Source organism: Garra rufa, chromosome 3, assembly GCF_049309525.1.
Source record: "Garra rufa chromosome 3, GarRuf1.0, whole genome shotgun sequence".
Lineage (NCBI taxonomy): Eukaryota > Metazoa > Chordata > Actinopteri > Cypriniformes > Cyprinidae > Garra > Garra rufa.
Genome location: NC_133363.1, coordinates 48,439,989 through 48,456,232, shown reverse-complemented (window position 1 = coordinate 48,456,232; position 16,244 = coordinate 48,439,989). Strand labels below are relative to the sequence as shown.

The 16,244-nt window shown below is 36.9% G+C and overlaps 2 protein-coding genes across 2 annotated transcripts; one reads left to right on the top strand and one right to left on the bottom strand.

The window, feature by feature from the left end:
• Positions 1-292: 292 nt before the first annotated feature.
• vbp1 (von Hippel-Lindau binding protein 1) lies at positions 293-6,044 on the bottom strand. Its single transcript, XM_073836299.1, has 6 exons — positions 5,921-6,044; positions 5,520-5,644; positions 5,228-5,294; positions 4,948-5,046; positions 3,410-3,548; positions 293-953 (listed from the first exon to the last, which is right to left on the bottom strand). Exons 1-6 carry the CDS (start codon positions 5,999-6,001, stop codon positions 877-879), a joined length of 588 nt encoding a protein of 195 aa, XP_073692400.1. The 5' UTR covers positions 6,002-6,044; the 3' UTR covers positions 293-876.
• A 3,670-nt stretch (positions 6,045-9,714) lies between these two features.
• Positions 9,715-15,974, top strand: syt4 (synaptotagmin IV). Its single transcript, XM_073837223.1, has 4 exons — positions 9,715-10,009; positions 10,636-11,498; positions 12,424-12,544; positions 14,823-15,974. Exons 1-4 carry the CDS (start codon positions 9,976-9,978, stop codon positions 15,131-15,133), a joined length of 1,329 nt encoding a protein of 442 aa, XP_073693324.1. The 5' UTR covers positions 9,715-9,975; the 3' UTR covers positions 15,134-15,974.
• Positions 15,975-16,244: the final 270 nt, after the last annotated feature.

Sequence of the window (16,244 nt, the reverse complement as noted above, 5' to 3'; positions counted from 1 at the left end):
CGACCTATAGAAATTGAGGGATCATTACAGTACAATGATGATATTTTCAGTATAGCAGGTGTGCGCCTCCAAGAGAATGTAATTGAAGGGCAATAGAGAATCAAGACGAAATTAGTAGTTTCAGTACTGCACAAGTGATTGTCAAAGATCGAAAGAAATGGACGGAATTGCAGGCACATATTTAATTAGTTGGACTCATCAAAGCTTATTCATCTCCCTCATTGCCATAACCTCAACCAGATGGGGAATTATAAAAAGCTACGCAGATTAAAAACACAGACCATGTCATCGATTTTGTGCCTTTTCCCAAATCACTTCATTATTAGGTCCTTGTTCAGTGTTTAATGGCTACAATGTGACAAATGAGTACAGATGAAGGACAAGAGATGAAAAAACACATCAGAGGAAGAAATCGGAAGTGGAGAAGAAAGGAAGAAGGCTGGTAAATGAAACAGGATGTCCCCCTGATATTCTGCACGCTGCATTTTGATAAAGATCTCACCAAGATTTGGCAAGAAAAATTCCACAGAAAGACATTTAAGGGCCATAGGAGTTTAAACAGGTTTGCTTTAACAGAACAGAAATCTCAGATGTTTATCAAACAACAAAATGCAAGGGAAAAACAGAACACAGGAAGACAAATGTGTAGACCCTGCGGAGAGAGGCCCCCTCTGAAACAGCTAATAATTCGTCATTTAAAAAAAACAAGAAAACTACCATTATTACTTTTGTTTGATGTTTTTCACTTTTTTACTTGAAAAAATAGTTTAAAAAGTAATAAATCAATAGATAACAGTTGCTGTTGGTGCAAACAGATACATGGGGGTGAATTTTCTGATGGGGAAGGAATTTGGGTGGGACCAAACTAGGTCTCTTCTAGGACCGCTCAGTAGACTTGAGGAGGTTGTCTTTGCTCCTTCTCTTGACATCCCAATTGTAAACACGTGCCATATCTGAGAGAGTAGTGGTTAAGGTGGATCTGAAAAAGTTTACAAGCTTTTCCTTTCACAAACACTTGAAAGAGCATTTCACACTTCCACTCTTAAAAATAAAGGATCTTTATTAGCATTGACGGTTCCATGAAGAACCTTGAACATACATGGAACCTTTTAAATGCAGAAAAGGTTCTTTAGAGTCAAAAAAGGTCTTCAAAATGGTTCTTTTATAACTGTTCACTGAAAGATTCTTTGGGGAACCAAAAATCACCCTTTTGGAACCTTTATTTTTAAGAGTGTAGATGACAAGAGTCTATAACAAATCTCTTTCATTAACAGATTCTAACAGGTGGTGAGAACAGGTGGCCTGTATCTGATTTAACCAAGGTGTTCTTCCTTGAAATGAATCTACAGATGTCACACACGTATCTAACCATTTAAACACGACCGTTTGCCGAAACGGAGAATGTGACATGAATTTTGTTGAGGAATGCTTCACAATGATTCACTCATTGATCACATAATCAACATACATATCACCAAAATGGTGCTGATGTTGGAGCACAACTGGGCTCAATGTTAAATCTAAACAGGATTTATTAATACACAGTCGAAAAAAGCAACAAAGGGACATGACTAAATGCTCCCCACAGCTCTCCACATCAAATACTGTAAAAAATTTAAATACTGACCAGTTTTTAGATGCATACACAATCAATCAAAAGTTTGGGGTTGAATAACTTGTTTTCTGCTTTTTTTTTAAAGGTTAATATTTTTATTCCGCAAGAATGTCTTAAGTTGACCTAAAGTTTTAAATTCATTTCAAACCAGTGCTATTCTTTTGAACTTTCTAATCATCCAAAAGATCTGTTTAAAAAGATCATGTTTTCCACAAAAATATTATGCAGCTCAACTGTTTTCAACACTGAACAATGGATAGGCTGCGAGCACCGAATCAGCATGTTAGAATGATCTCTGAAGGATCATGTGACACTGAAGTAATCAACATTTGAAGTGGATCAAAACCTTTCATCAAAGTTGTCCTAAAACCCAGCAATACCCCTTCTTTCCATATGGAAAACTTTGATGAACATTTTTTTTGATCCACTTCAAATGTTGACTATAAAAACACCAGCTATTTTAAATTGTAATATTATTTCTACTATTTTTTTAATAAAATGAACGGAGCTTTAAAAAAAAAAAAAAAAACTAAGTTAAAAAAAATCATCAACCATGATGAGCACATCATTATGGAAAAATCATTTTTAATAATGAGTTATTTTTATTTTCACATTCTCATTAAATTGTTAATTAAAATACCTTCAAAATTATATTACAATGATCTGTTTGAAGACAAGGTCAGCGGAGTTGAGTTAGAGAAAACAGAGTTAAAAGTTTTCTAAAGATTCAAAAGCTAAAAAAAAAAAAAATTCAAGCATTGTTGCATATTTCCTTAATAATAATTACTATATTGTTAATCATAATTTATCTACTTTTTATTTTATCTTTGTTATTAAAAACAACAAAGATGCAAATAAACAGGAGTGAAATCAAGAGCAGCTATTGTTTCCGTCTTTTCTTTTAATGAGTTTTCAATAATGAGTTCTTTTCACATTCTCATTAAAATGTTTCATTAAAATACCTTCAAAATGGTATTTAAATTATCAGTATGAAGGCGACAAAGTCAGCAGAGTTGATTTACAGAAAAATAGTTAAATATTTTCTGAAGATTCCAAAGCAAAAATCAAGCAATGTCGCATATTTTCCTCTAATTCTTTTCTTAACAATAACTACTACAGTATTAATCACAATGTAGCTACTTTTTTATTTTATCTTTGTTATTAAAAATAGTTTAATAAAAGTTCAAGTGTGGCGAGTGGTTGCGTCTTCTCTTTTAATGTTTCATTAACATTGAGACAGATCTATATTAAGACCTACTGTAATGCATGGAATATAATGTTACACATCAGATTTTTCTCCAATCATTACCTAAACGTTCATCTAAGACATAACAGATTATGTTTGTGTGAATCTTGTCAAGACATATTTCGCAATAATGTACTTCATAGGGAGATCGCGCACATTTGGAGAGGCACGTCTTATGCACATGCTTTGCAAATGTCAATTAGTGCGATCATTTTGATTTCATCATCATGGTTTAAAAATCATATTTCACTGGTTTGGACTAGTCATCGAGATTTGAATATGAATATTCACAAAGCTGGAATGCTGCGCTTTGCAAAAATAGACCTATACTAGATGTTTAATTACTATTTGGAGCATTAGGATCACTAGAAGAGGGCTTAATGAATTCATTTTTGCGCAAAACTTCAAATTCAACCAAAACATGACATTTTTCATTTCTTTTGTCTGTAGCTCAAAGTTAGACCGTGCGCATTCCGACTCATTTACCCAGCACGGGTCACAAATACAAACCTGTCTCTCTCTAAACGTTTGCCATTGTTTAAGGATACTGACTTCAGTGGTTGTGAACTGGTCTCTAAGGAAGTCCAGGTCCTCTTCCAGAGAGTCTAGATTCCGTGAAGCTGTAGCCAAGTTTTTCTCCAACAGCGCCTGGGCCTCATCAATATCATACTCCAACATGACATTAGCCTGGTACACAAACACAAAAACTATGGCTATAAGCTAGTCTGTCATATTAAAGGATTAGTTCACTTCCAGAACCAAAATTTACATGTTGTCACCCCCCTGTCATCCAAGATGTTCATGTCTTTCTTTCTTCAGTCGTAGAGAAATTGTGTTTTTTGAGAAAAACATTTCAGGATTTCTCTCCATATAGTGGACTTGTATGGTGCCCCCAAGTTTGAACTTCCAAAATGCAGTTTAAATCCAGCTTCAAAGGGCTCTATCTCAGCAGTGGAAGAAGGGTCTTATCTATTGAAACGGTTGGTTATTTTTTTAAACAAATCGACAATTTCTATACTTTTTAACCTCAAATGCACGTCTTGTCTCGTCTCTGAAATACGCATGTGTAGTCTGCGTGATCTGGGTCAATACAGTTAGGGTTTGTTATGTCGAAAAACTCCCATCTCGTTTTCGTCAAAATCAGCCTACAATGCTGTTTTACCTTTTTTTGGAAAGGGCATTTGATCTTCTTTGCATGTTCACTTTGTAAACACTAGGTCAGTACTTCTGCAACGATGTAGGATGATTTTAAAGTTGGAGGAAAAAACGAGATGGGAGTTTTTCGACATACCCTAACTGTACTGTAGATAAGACCCTTACTCAGCTGGGATCATTTAGAGCCCTTGGAAGCAGCGTTTAAACAGCATTTTGGTTCAAACTTCAAATTTCAAAAGCATTTCAAGTTCAAACTTGGGGGCACCATACATTTCCATTATATGGAGAGAAATCCTGAAATGTTTCCCTCAAAAAACTAACTTTACGACTGAAGAAAAAAAAAAAAGACATCTCGGAAGACAAGGGGGTGAGTACATATCTGTAAAGTTTTGTTCTGAAAGTGAACTAATCCTTTAACAATTAAAGACATTTTAAGCCCAACAAGCTACTTAAGTGCTTTTACATTTTATTAAACAGAAAGTTCAAAAAGAAGTGGCTTGCTCAACAGTGCAAACAGCGTTTCTATGACTTTTCAGTTCACAAGATTTAGATTGAACTTTCAGCTAACAACATTAACTACTAAGCTGTTACATAACAAAACGTAAAATAAAACTACAGATAGGCATGTGATTTCCTGCTAATCATGCAAATGGTTTCATCAGTTCATGAGGAGCTCAAGCTGTACAATCCCCTACCAACCCTCTTATAACACAACTGAGCTGCACAATAATTCAAAGTGCAAAAATTAACATCAACACTCTGAATATTCAAAACTCACTTTACTTCTATTGTGTGATGTATATCACATCCAAGGCTGGTAAACAAAAACAAATTAGAGCAAATGATCTGTCTCTGTAGATATAACAGGTGGTTAAGAAAGGTGGATTCGCATTCACTTTTAATACAATAAAACACAGTAGTTAACACTTACCCCAAGCCACAAGCACACTTTATCTGTGGGTGGGACAGAGGCTTTGCAATAGACGTTATCAGCCAACAGAAAATGTGTCTCCATGGGATCTGTAGTGTCCTGTGATTGGATAATAATTAAGAACAGGAAAACAAAGAGATGAGAAGCACAAGATATGATAAAAAATTTACAGAGAACGCTTATTTAAATAACACAATTACAGACAATAGATCTTTAATTTACTTCCCTCCATCTATTTCATACATTAAGATATGGTAGTCAATCATTGTGATGGGCTTACCTTCTTTTTCTGCATGTGCCGTAGGATTTCTAACGTCTGTTTGATTTGTGGGATCTGGCTTTTCAACCTAAGATAAACAAAAAATAATGAATAAAATTAGATTTTTTAAATGCAGCATTAAATTACTGTTTATTTGTTCTTTAAAACAAAAGAACAATAGTCAGCAATGATAGAATGAAACTGGTAGCCAATTATGCAGACATACTCTTTATAGGAAGAGCATCCTTTAGCACTGACACACAAACTGATCACTGACTATTACTCTACAGCATAGAATAGATCAGAACCAAACCTGAGTTTCTTCTGACCCAGATTGAGCTCCATATATTTATATTTCTGATACTGTTCATCCAGCTTCCTCAGCACGGCGTCTGCTGTGTCATTGCCCGGCTGCTTCATGAATGCATCCACATCTTCCTACAGAAACACAGTTAGATCTCATTAACGACATCTTATGGGCTTCCTTAATGAGTTACATCCTAAACACTGATTAATCTTATGTTTTCTGTCACACTAAGCTCACTGCAGTTTCAAGACACGAGCCAGCATAGCCTGCACCCTTATAAGGAGAGGAACAAGACGCTTTCTACTTAAGAAAGCCGTTTAAAGACCAACACATCAACAAATCGCTTTCACGGGAAACTATCGAAACTACGGACATGAACATTAAAGATATATCATATTCTCACTGACCACAAATATTGCTTCGGGGATTCCGAGGTGTTTTTTCTTATTTGCAGCTCCTGCATTGCCACTCTCTATGGTCGTCGCCATTTTGGAGAGACTTACGGCTCTTCCTCTTCACGCACGCGCCCGCTGCTCTTACGCACGAGCGCTGCCTGCATAATAAAAGTAACGGCATCTCTATCTTACGGTGAGCCGGTGATGTATTTTCAGGGTTCACTGATGTATACATCTGGTTATATCTCATTAAATATGTTTGGAAATGTTTTTTAAGTTCAAATTTAATGCCTACGTCTTGGTAAACTTGTGTTTTGTAGGCTTTGCAACTTAACAAATCAACCAGCAGATGTCAGTGTCGCCCAAACCACCAAGAGAAAGAGGACGAGGCGCTGGCCGTGACGTATGCAGTTGATGGTGAGCCAGAGATGTGATCTCACACATTTAGGGTGACATGGAAAAAATAGATAAATATAATGGCCATTTATCTTCAATTCATATTTAAATGATATTGATTCGGGTCTCTGTTCAGCATACTAAAACGATGCAATACAACAGACCGACAGACACGAGTGTTTAATGTTACTGCCACCTTCAGTACACGCCTTTACTAAGTGCATGTGTGAGTTTGTGAGTAAAGGACCTCAGACCTTAGTTATTTCAAATAACTGTTTTCTATTTGAACATATTTTAAAATGTAATTTATTCCTGTGATTTCAAAGCTGAAGGTTTAGCATAATTTAAATTAACAATAATGTGTTTATTTAGCAAGGATGCTTTAAATTGATCAAAAGTGCTGTTCTTCTGAACGTTCTATTTATCAAATAAACCTGAAAAATGATACATTTATTATTATTTATTAATAATAAATTATTTTTGAGCAGCAAATCAGAATATTAGAATGATTTCTGAAGGACTGGAGAAATGATGCTAAAAATTCAGCCTCGAAATCACAGGAATAAATTACATTTTAAAATATATTCAAATAGAAAACAGTTATTTAAATATTAAAAATATTTCACAATTTTATGCATATAAAAACAACTACAAAAATAAATAAACAAAAAAGTGCTATAAAGTTTTTAACGAAACCAATGCACGCACAACAATGGCAAAAATGTTTCAAATTGGGTGTTTAAAAAAAAGAATGATAAAAAACAAACAAACAAAAGTCAGCACACCACAGGCTCCAAAAATGCTAAACAATTTAATAATGGACTTCACACAAGTTAATGTTAGTTTTTGGAACCTATGGTATGCCAAGTTTTGTTTGTTTATTTATTTATTTATTTTTCTTGAGCACCAAATATTGAGCATTTATTCTGTGGATGTGCATGCTTTGATTTTATTTTTGCCAACCTTATGTTTATGAAAAAAATTGGTCAAAATATAAGCAAATTATTGAAAATAGTAGATGTGTGTGGATTGAACCGTAGTCAGTGTACACACCGTATAAATAGTTTCTAATTAGTTTTTTGGGTTGAAATGTTTTTTTAACTTGCTGTTGATTACTCAGCTAATGCAACACTGAAAGTACAAAAATGTTAAGAAAAAATCCTGATAATTAACAACTCTGGAAAACATATGTTGTGAAAATAACAACAGATTGTACATATGTCCCTGACAGCCTTGTTTTCTTGCACAAAAATGAAATGTGTACCCTGAATATAGCTTGTGGTAGTTTAAGCTCAGTTCTGCTAATCAAAAGGCTACTGATTGAGTCATAGAGTGAGCTATGAGCAATGCCCTTAAGCTTAGCGCGTAACCCCAGGTTGCTTCATGCACACTGTACCTGTATATTGTATTTAACTTTTGGATAAAAGGTTTAACTAAAATCACTATGAATTCTGTAGGCCTACAGAGAAATAGTGTGTTAGACCAACCTGCCTGCCTGAAATATAGTTTGGCTGCTAATACAGTGGCTGGAGGTTCTGTTGATAAGGTGACCCCGGAACTGAATGCATGCTAATGATGATTTGTGGCTGTTGCTGAAATCGGTATCCAGTTATAATCAAAGTCATATACAAGATGGAACTCATCTGGTTTCATTTAAACCAACTTTTTTGACCCCATTGTCTATTCAGAGCCCCCCATCATGTTCACTAGGATATTTTATATTATACATTTTCTGTAATGATGCAAAAGCTTTTTGAACTACTATTAATTTTGATTTCAGATGTTTTAGGATTTACATGTTCCTCAATAAAAAAGCATGAGCTAAAATTATTTAGAAAATTAGAAACATGTTTACATGTCATATAATTTGAGTTAAGTAACATTTTTGTAATAACCTACACTACCAGTCAAAAGTTTATGGAGAGTAAAATTAAGTAATGCTTTTAAGAAGTCTCTTTTCACCAAGCCTTCATTTATTCAATACAAAATACAGCAAAAGCAGTAATATTGTGAAATAATTTTACTATTTAAAATAACTGCTTTCTATTTGAATATATTTTAAAATGTAATTTATTCCTGTGATTTCAAAGCTGAATTGTTTGCATCGTTACTCGAGTCACATGATCCTTTAGAAATCATTCTAATTTGCTGATTTGCTGTTCAAGAAACACTTTTTGTTTATTATTAATAATATTTAAAACAGTTGACACACTATACATTGTATATAATGTTGTACACTATACTTTAAAAACTTGGAGTCAGTGTGTGTGTGTATATATATATATATATATATATATATATATATTTTTTATTTTTATTTTTTTTTTTGAAAATAAATTTTAGAAATGAATACTTTTATTTACAATAATTTATTTACTTTTATTTACTTTTATTTTTATTTATATTACAAAAGATTTCTGTATCAGGCAAATGCTGATCTATGGATCTTTCTATTCATCAAAGAAACCTGAAAAATATTCTACTCAGCTTTTTTTAACATAATAATAATAAATTATTTTTGAGCACCAAATCAGAATATTAGAATGATTTCTGAAGGATCATGTGACTGGAGTAATGATGCTAAAAAAAATCTGCTTTGAAATCACAGGAATAAATTACATGTTAAAATATATTTAAATAGAAAACAGTAATTTTAAATAGTACAAAATATTGTACTGTTTTTGCTGTATTTTAAATCAAATAAATGCAGGTTTGGTAACCAGACGAGACATGATTTGATTAAAAATCTTACCGTCCAAAAACTTTTGACTGACAGTAAAAGTCATCTTATGCCCTCAGCATGTATTTTAGATTAATACAATCTTTGCCAATTAAACATAGACTCCCCACTGATAAAACTTCAAAGTGATGACGAAAATGGTGAGGGTGACACCATAAATCAAATTTTCACTGATGAGCATGAATATTCAACAGATGTTAAATAAGGACAGGAACATGTCACCAATGACAAACTTAAAAAATAAGAGCCTAAATAGAAGTATAGGTCATATAAATGATATTTATTGAGACAGACACGCTAATACCTATGTTATTATAATCAAATGTCATTACCAGGAAACATAAAATCTATTAGTTTAGATTACTAGATTGCTCATTGCAAACAGTGTGATGGGCCTGTGCTTTGTGAATTGGTGTGCACTTGAACAAATGAAATTAAGTGTCATCAGCTCAGTCCTTCCCGTTAATAGAACCACAACAAAGACCATTTACCTGGACCTCTTCAGATACGTTTGAAAGCACACAGACGCCATAAACCCTGGGCAATCGCAATGATTAACAGGTCCGTGTTTGGTATCAGTGCGCAGGGCAGTGATTTCAGGCACTGCGTTCGTCAGAACTGCGTCAGAAGCGATGAACTCACTGGAGGGGAGGGGATTGGAGAGGCGTCGCTTGTCAGGCAGACTCATAGCGCAGCGAGTATCAGCACTGGGCGGGTGTGAGGAAACCTCTGGGAAAGGGTGAAAATCTTGCTTATACTTGTTTATCTTGGAACAACAGGCGTAAATTTTTTATCTACTACGACCATTTAATTATTTAGTCTCGTGTCTCTCCCCGCCTGAAGCGAAAGACGGGCGAGCGGTGAAGAATCGTGAGAGGCAGCGCGAACTGAAAGCATCTTTTCAGGACCTTGGACAGAGAGCGCGCACACAATGGCACCAGTTACGATAGAAGAAGCACATTTCGGTGAGTAAATTCTTGTTATTTATCATTTTATCTTATTTAGCATCGCATTTGTCTATAGTTAAAGAATTGTTGGTAGATTTTTGGAAACGTGGCTCTGTAACAGTAACGCAGCTTTTCCCTCATGCGCGCTCACAGACATAAATAGGCGCGTGCTCTATTAGAAGCCAATGACATCACTGGTGTATGAAAATGTTTGAAACGCGTTGACATGTTTGTCAGAAGCTTTCAGCGATAACGTATGAGTCACAGAAGAGTACGTGGTTTGTTTTCTGAGACAAAAGACAAAAGGCTGAAAGAGCATCTTAGTTAAATCACTGGAGAGGTGCTGCACCCATGATGAAAACGGAAATTTCCAGATTCACAAACGCTAGTTGTAGCTTATCAGGCTTTTGAAACTAAATCGAAATTTAAAAGTCTTTGTAAATGGCATAATAGTAATCTCAGACGTGATTTAAGATACAGTGACCTTGTTCTGTGAGGGAAAAGTGCCATTGTTTTTCTTTTGGGTGTTGTTTTTGTTAAACATCAAAATGTCTGTGTTCTTTATATAATCTCTCTATATAATCCTGATCTTATAAAATAAATAAATTGGTATTTTTTTTCTTAATTTCCTCTTTTATACATAGCGGAGGTTCCTGTGAGCGTGGCAGTGGTGAGTGTGTTTGGCCTGGTCTTCAGCGTCTCCATCTTCGCATGGATTTGCTGTCAGCGCAAAGCCAACAAGGCTAGCAACAAGACCCCACCCTATAAGTTTGTCCACATGCTGAAGGGAGTCGACATCTATCCTGAGAGCCTGAGTGGAAAAAAGAAATTTGGAGGAGAAAAGGCAACAGAAGCTCATGGAAAACAGTCCCTCAGTCCCACCGGTGGACGGCCAGAACTCCACCTGGACCTGGAGAAACGAGATCTTAATGGAAACTTCACTTCCAAGCCACCAACCCTCCAACTCAAAGTGCGTAGCTCCCCAGACCTGGACATCCCAGCTCTTCAAGATGGCTTCGGGTCAGGCGGCAATCAGGAGGCCGGTACTCCAGAAAGCACTCTGTCCAGTCAGACACCAACACCGGCTGTGGAGAAATCTCAGGACAAAGAAGGTGGCCTGGGGACACTACACTTTTCGTTAGAGTACAACTTTGAGAAGAAGGCTTTCATGGTTCACATCAAGGAGGCGCACGGATTGTCTCCCACGGATGAGCAGTCGTTGACCTCTGACCCCTATATCAAGCTGACCTTGCTGCCTGAGAAGAAGCACAAGGTGAAGACACGTGTTTTGAGGAAGACTCTGGACCCGGCCTTCGACGAGACCTTCAGCTTCTATGGAATCCCATATGCACGGGTGTCCCAGCTGGCTTTGCACTTCATGGTGCTGAGTTTCGACCGCTTTTCACGTGATGAAGTCATCGGAGAGACCCTCGTTCCTCTGGCTGACATTGATCTGTCTGAAGGACGCGTCCTCATGAGCCGGGACATTATTAAAAGGAATGTCAGGGTAAGAATAGTTTTAATTATATATCTTTTGATGCTGAGTATAATATATAAGCACATGCTTATAGCTTTGGAAGAGGAGACAGAATCTGGTTATTTTAAAGGTGTTAACATACTCACCCCACCTCATGCGACATTAGAGACTGTCAATAGTTGGTCTTGCTTACTGCGGACAGACCCAAGTCTGGAAGGAGAAACAATTAATGATGTCTGTTTGTCCATTGAGTCAATAAATAATCTTAGTCATCCATCTTAAGGCCCACAGCTTGTAAATTTTTAATTTACCTACTAATGGACCATGCATGACTCAGTTATTTGGCCTTTAAAGACTGAGTCCATTTATTTAGGCTTATAGTAAATCAACTAACCTGTTTTCTTGTCACTTCTTAATGCATAAAGAGCTTTGTTGAGGATTGAAAGGCCAAACACCTTATTCAAAAATAGTAAACGTAAAATAGCAGAAGTCACAATCTTTGACAAAATCTTGTTTTGGCAACACAATTTCACTGTTGTGCACATAAGAATTCGCTCCATTTGAGCTGAAAGGCAAGCTATTATCTTTCATTGGTGACTGTGGCTGCATATAGTTAAACACACATAATTATCCCTCATCGGTTGAGAGACATTCCAAGTTATCGCCGTGGCAGCAGCAGGACCCTGCTGATGTGTTGCCAAGGTAACATGCTGCCGTGTTCACACATAATTGGAGTCATACATTGGTGTTGTTCCAGGGGAATGATTCACAGTCAGTTCCTCGTAACGTTAACGCGCTTAGAAATTGTCTTCTCTAACCTGCCTAGGGCTAGTTGCCTTAATGTGACATTATAAAACAAAAAAAGGAAAGGGTTTTGGGCTTTGTGATGCTGCTTGTGTTCAAACCTTGCTAGAAGATATAAACAAATGTCTTTGTTCTTTATCTTTATCTGTAGAGGAGTGCTGGTCGAGGAGAGCTACTTCTGTCTCTGTGTTATCAGTCGACCACCAGTACTCTGACTGTGGTGGTACTGAAAGCCCGCCACCTGCCCAAGACTGACTCCAACGGACCCTCAGGTGAGGTCATAGGGTGTGGATCAGATACAAGTTGTCATAAGCTTACTATTAATATACTATACTATGCCCCCTAGTGGGCCCCGGACCCCTAGTTGAGAATCACTAGTCTAGAACAGCGGTTCCCAATTCCAGTCCTCGCGCCCCACTGCTCTGCACATTTTGCATGTCTCTCTTAGTTAACACACCTGATTCAGATAACCAGCTCATTAGAAGTGAGGTCCGTGCAGGAACTGCGATCCGATTGACATGGTCCCTGCAAAGTGTTCATTGCTCCCTGCTCCCTGTTTACTATACTTCCAAACATTCATTCACATATTGGCGCTACGTCACCGCATGTAGCGTCTTCACACACAGATGAAACTTACTAGAGAAGTGTGACATAAGTGCATCTGTAAATAAATGCGTTTTAAATTTACGTCTCGCACGCTTTAATGACGTTCAAATGGAACACATATGCTCGCTTCGAACTAATGAATAATGGCGGAATATCCTGTGATGTCCACTTCGAAGGGCAGTAACGTTGGAATAGAACAAACGTCGGAAGCGATGCGTGAAACACACAAAATGTGCAGAGCGGTGGGTCGCGAGGACTGGAATTGGGAACCGCTGGTCTAGAACATTTTATGTACAAATTATAATTGGTCGCCTCTATTAGTACCAGTATCATTTAATCATCATTAAGGTACTGTTATAATAATATTTAGAATTTGGTAAATCTGTATCTGAATTTGTAAAATATTGAGTTTGTAATATTTATTTTTACATTTTCATTTTAATTTTGTCTACATATAGTTTTTATTCATTTTTATTTCAGTTTACACTTATTTTAGTACATTAAATGGATAGTTAACCCAAAAACGAAAACTTTGTCATCATTTACTTACCCTCATTTAATTCAAAACCTGTATGATTCTTTCTTATGTTGAACATAAAAGAAGAGATTTTGAAGAAAGCTGGTAATCAAACAGCTGATGGTCCCCATTGACTCCCATGGTATTTATTTCCCTACAGTGGAAGTCAGTGGGGACCAACAGCTGTTTGGTTCTTCACATTTATTCAATACATCGTCTTTTTGAGTTTAACATATAAACAAAATGTATACACGCTTGGAACGACATGAGGGTGAGTAAATGATGACAAAATTTTCATTTTTTGTGAACTATGCCCTTAAGTAAAACTCAATGAAAAAAGAAATGTTGCCTTGCTAAAATATTAACCAAGTTACATGTTATCTTTATGGTTTTAGTTTTAGTTAACTATAATAACCCTGATTTAAACATCGTTGTATTTCTTAAAGGAGACGTTCACTTCCAGAACAAAAATGTACAGATAATTTACTCACCCCCTTGTCGTCCAAGATGTTCATGTCTTTCTTTCTTCAGTCGTAAAGAAATTATGTCTTTTGAGGAAAACATTTCAGGATTTCTCTCCATATAGTGGACTCCTATGGTGCCCCGAGTTTGAACTTACAAAATGCAGTTTAAATGCAGCTTCGAAGGGCTCTAAACGATTCCAGCCAAGGAAGAATGGTCTTATCTAGCACAACGACTCGTCTTGTCTAGCTCTGCATCAACTCTGCATATTCCGGTTGATGACAGTTAGGGTATGTCGAAAAACTCCCATCTCATTTTCTTCTCCAACTTCAAAACATCGTTGTTTTACCTTCTTCTTTGCACATTCACTTTGTAAACACTGGGTCGGTACTTCTGCAGCGATGTAGGAAAATTTTTCAGTTGGAGGAGAAAATGAGATGGGAGTTTTTCAACATACCCTAACTGTCATCAACCAGAATTTGCAGAGTTGATGCAGAGCTAGACAAGACGAGCATTTGAGGTTACAAAGTATACAAATTATCAATTTTTTTTAGAAAATAACCGATCATTTTGCTAGATAAGACCCTTCTTCCTCGGCTGGGATTGTTTAGAGCCCTTTGAAGCTGCATTTAAACTGCATTTTGTAAGTTCAAACTCAGGAGCACCAAAGAAAAGTCCTCTATATGGACAGAAAATCTAAAACGTTTTCCTCAAAAAATATAATTTCTTTACGACTAAAGATAGAAAGACATGAACATTTTTGATGACAACGTGGTGAGTAAATTTTCTGTAAATTTTTGTTCTCGAAGTGAACTTCTCCTTTAAGCTGCATTGTCCATTTTACGAAACACCTTGTCCAACAGAGGTGTGATAACCCAGTGCACAATGTATCATTTCCTGTGCATCGACTGAAGTATTGATTTCTGTCTCACTCTGTTTATGTCTCTTTCTCCCGTCTTTTTTAGACCCTTACGTGAAGGTGAACCTGTTCCAGGGGAAGAAGCGAGTGTGTAAGAAGAAGACGCATGTGAAAAAGTGTGCCCCCAACCCCGTCTTCAACGAGCTCTTCGTTTTCGACCTGCCCTCGGAAGACGGCCTGCGAGACACCAGCGTGGAGCTCCTCCTGCTGGACTCCGACAGAACGTCCCGTACACCTGTCATCGGCCGACTCCTCCTTGGCACCTCCTCCCCAGGCACCGCCGGCGAGCACTGGCGCGAGATCTGCGACCACCCGCGGCGACAGATCGCCAAGTGGCACGCACTGTCCGAAGACTAGCTCTGTCTGCCCAGGAACTGTCGTGGTTGAGCGGGCAGGATTTGAACTGTGGACTTGTCACGAGTAATGTCCTCTGTCAATCAACTGATCTGAGTCATACAAGTCATATCATTGGGGTGGGGCTTCTTCTAATGGGGGAGGCGGCAGCTGAACCCGGCCAATTAATGATTCCAAAGACTGTCTCAGATGCCCGATGCCGCTTTTTCTTCATGCTTCATTCGAAATCTGACCGATCACCACTTTGTGCAGTACAGAATGTCATGTTGCTATTGCTGTTCTTCTCTACTCACTGTTAATAATACTCCATTATGCGATAAAATTAAAGAAACTCCTGGTAATGTGATGATGATTATGATGATGTAAATTAACTGAATGATCTGTTTATTTTTTAAAAGACGCTTTTATCTTTTATTTATTCTGATGTTAAAATTAATTTAATTCTCTTCCTTTTATACTTGATTTCTCAACATTGGTTCGTCGTTGTGTTTTCTGCCTGACGTTTTTGTAAGTTAACATGGTGTAGAAGCAGCCTAAATTAGGCACAAACAAGCAGAGACTGATGTGTTACCGCAGGACCACTGCACAAACTGAACAGGACCGCATGCAGTGCGCGTGTACATGTGTGAATGCAAGCGTGTGCATGTATCTGTGTGTGTGTGTGTGTGTGTGTGTGTGTGTGTGTGTGTGTGTGTGTGTGTGTGTGTGTGTGTGTATAAATGTGTATGTGTGCGTTTAGTTCCAGTGGAGTGCAAGACAGAATGTTGTTCTCTTCACTGTGAGCACAACGGTGGAAGTGATGTATATGTGTATTACTATAAAACATCCAGTTCTAAGAAAGAAATATAGCACGTCTCCTATGTCATTTAGTTAATCTAATTTCAATCCATCTGATGAAGTAGGAACTGTGATGAGTGGGAACTTAGGAAGTCTGAGTCAGTGGTTTTACGTCATAGTCAGATCAATAGTGATTAGCATTAGAGAGAAAGAGAGAGATTACGTACATATATCTAAAGAAACATGAAATGTTCTCAGGAAACAAGCTACTAATTATTCATTTATTTTAAATAAATTAATACTTTTATTCACCAAGAATGCATTAAATTCCTCAAAA

What these genes read in the sequence shown, in the direction of transcription:
- vbp1 (XM_073836299.1), bottom strand. Translation starts at nt 6,001, where the DNA reads ATGGCGACGACCATAGAGAGTGGCAATGCAGGAGCTGCAAATAAGAAA. An exon ending in CTGGGTCAGAAGAAACTCAG is followed by an intron (nt 5,295 to 5,519) that starts GTTTGGTTCTGA and finishes TGTTTATCTTAG; the next exon opens with GTTGAAAAGCCAGATCCCAC. An exon ending in AAGTGTGCTTGTGGCTTGGG is followed by an intron (nt 3,549 to 4,947) that starts GTAAGTGTTAAC and finishes TTTGTGTACCAG; the next exon opens with GCTAATGTCATGTTGGAGTA.
- syt4 (XM_073837223.1), top strand. Translation starts at nt 9,976, where the DNA reads ATGGCACCAGTTACGATAGAAGAAGCACATTTCG. An exon ending in GATAGAAGAAGCACATTTCG is followed by an intron (nt 10,010 to 10,635) that starts GTGAGTAAATTC and finishes TTTTATACATAG; the next exon opens with CGGAGGTTCCTGTGAGCGTG. An exon ending in TGACTCCAACGGACCCTCAG is followed by an intron (nt 12,545 to 14,822) that starts GTGAGGTCATAG and finishes CGTCTTTTTTAG; the next exon opens with ACCCTTACGTGAAGGTGAAC.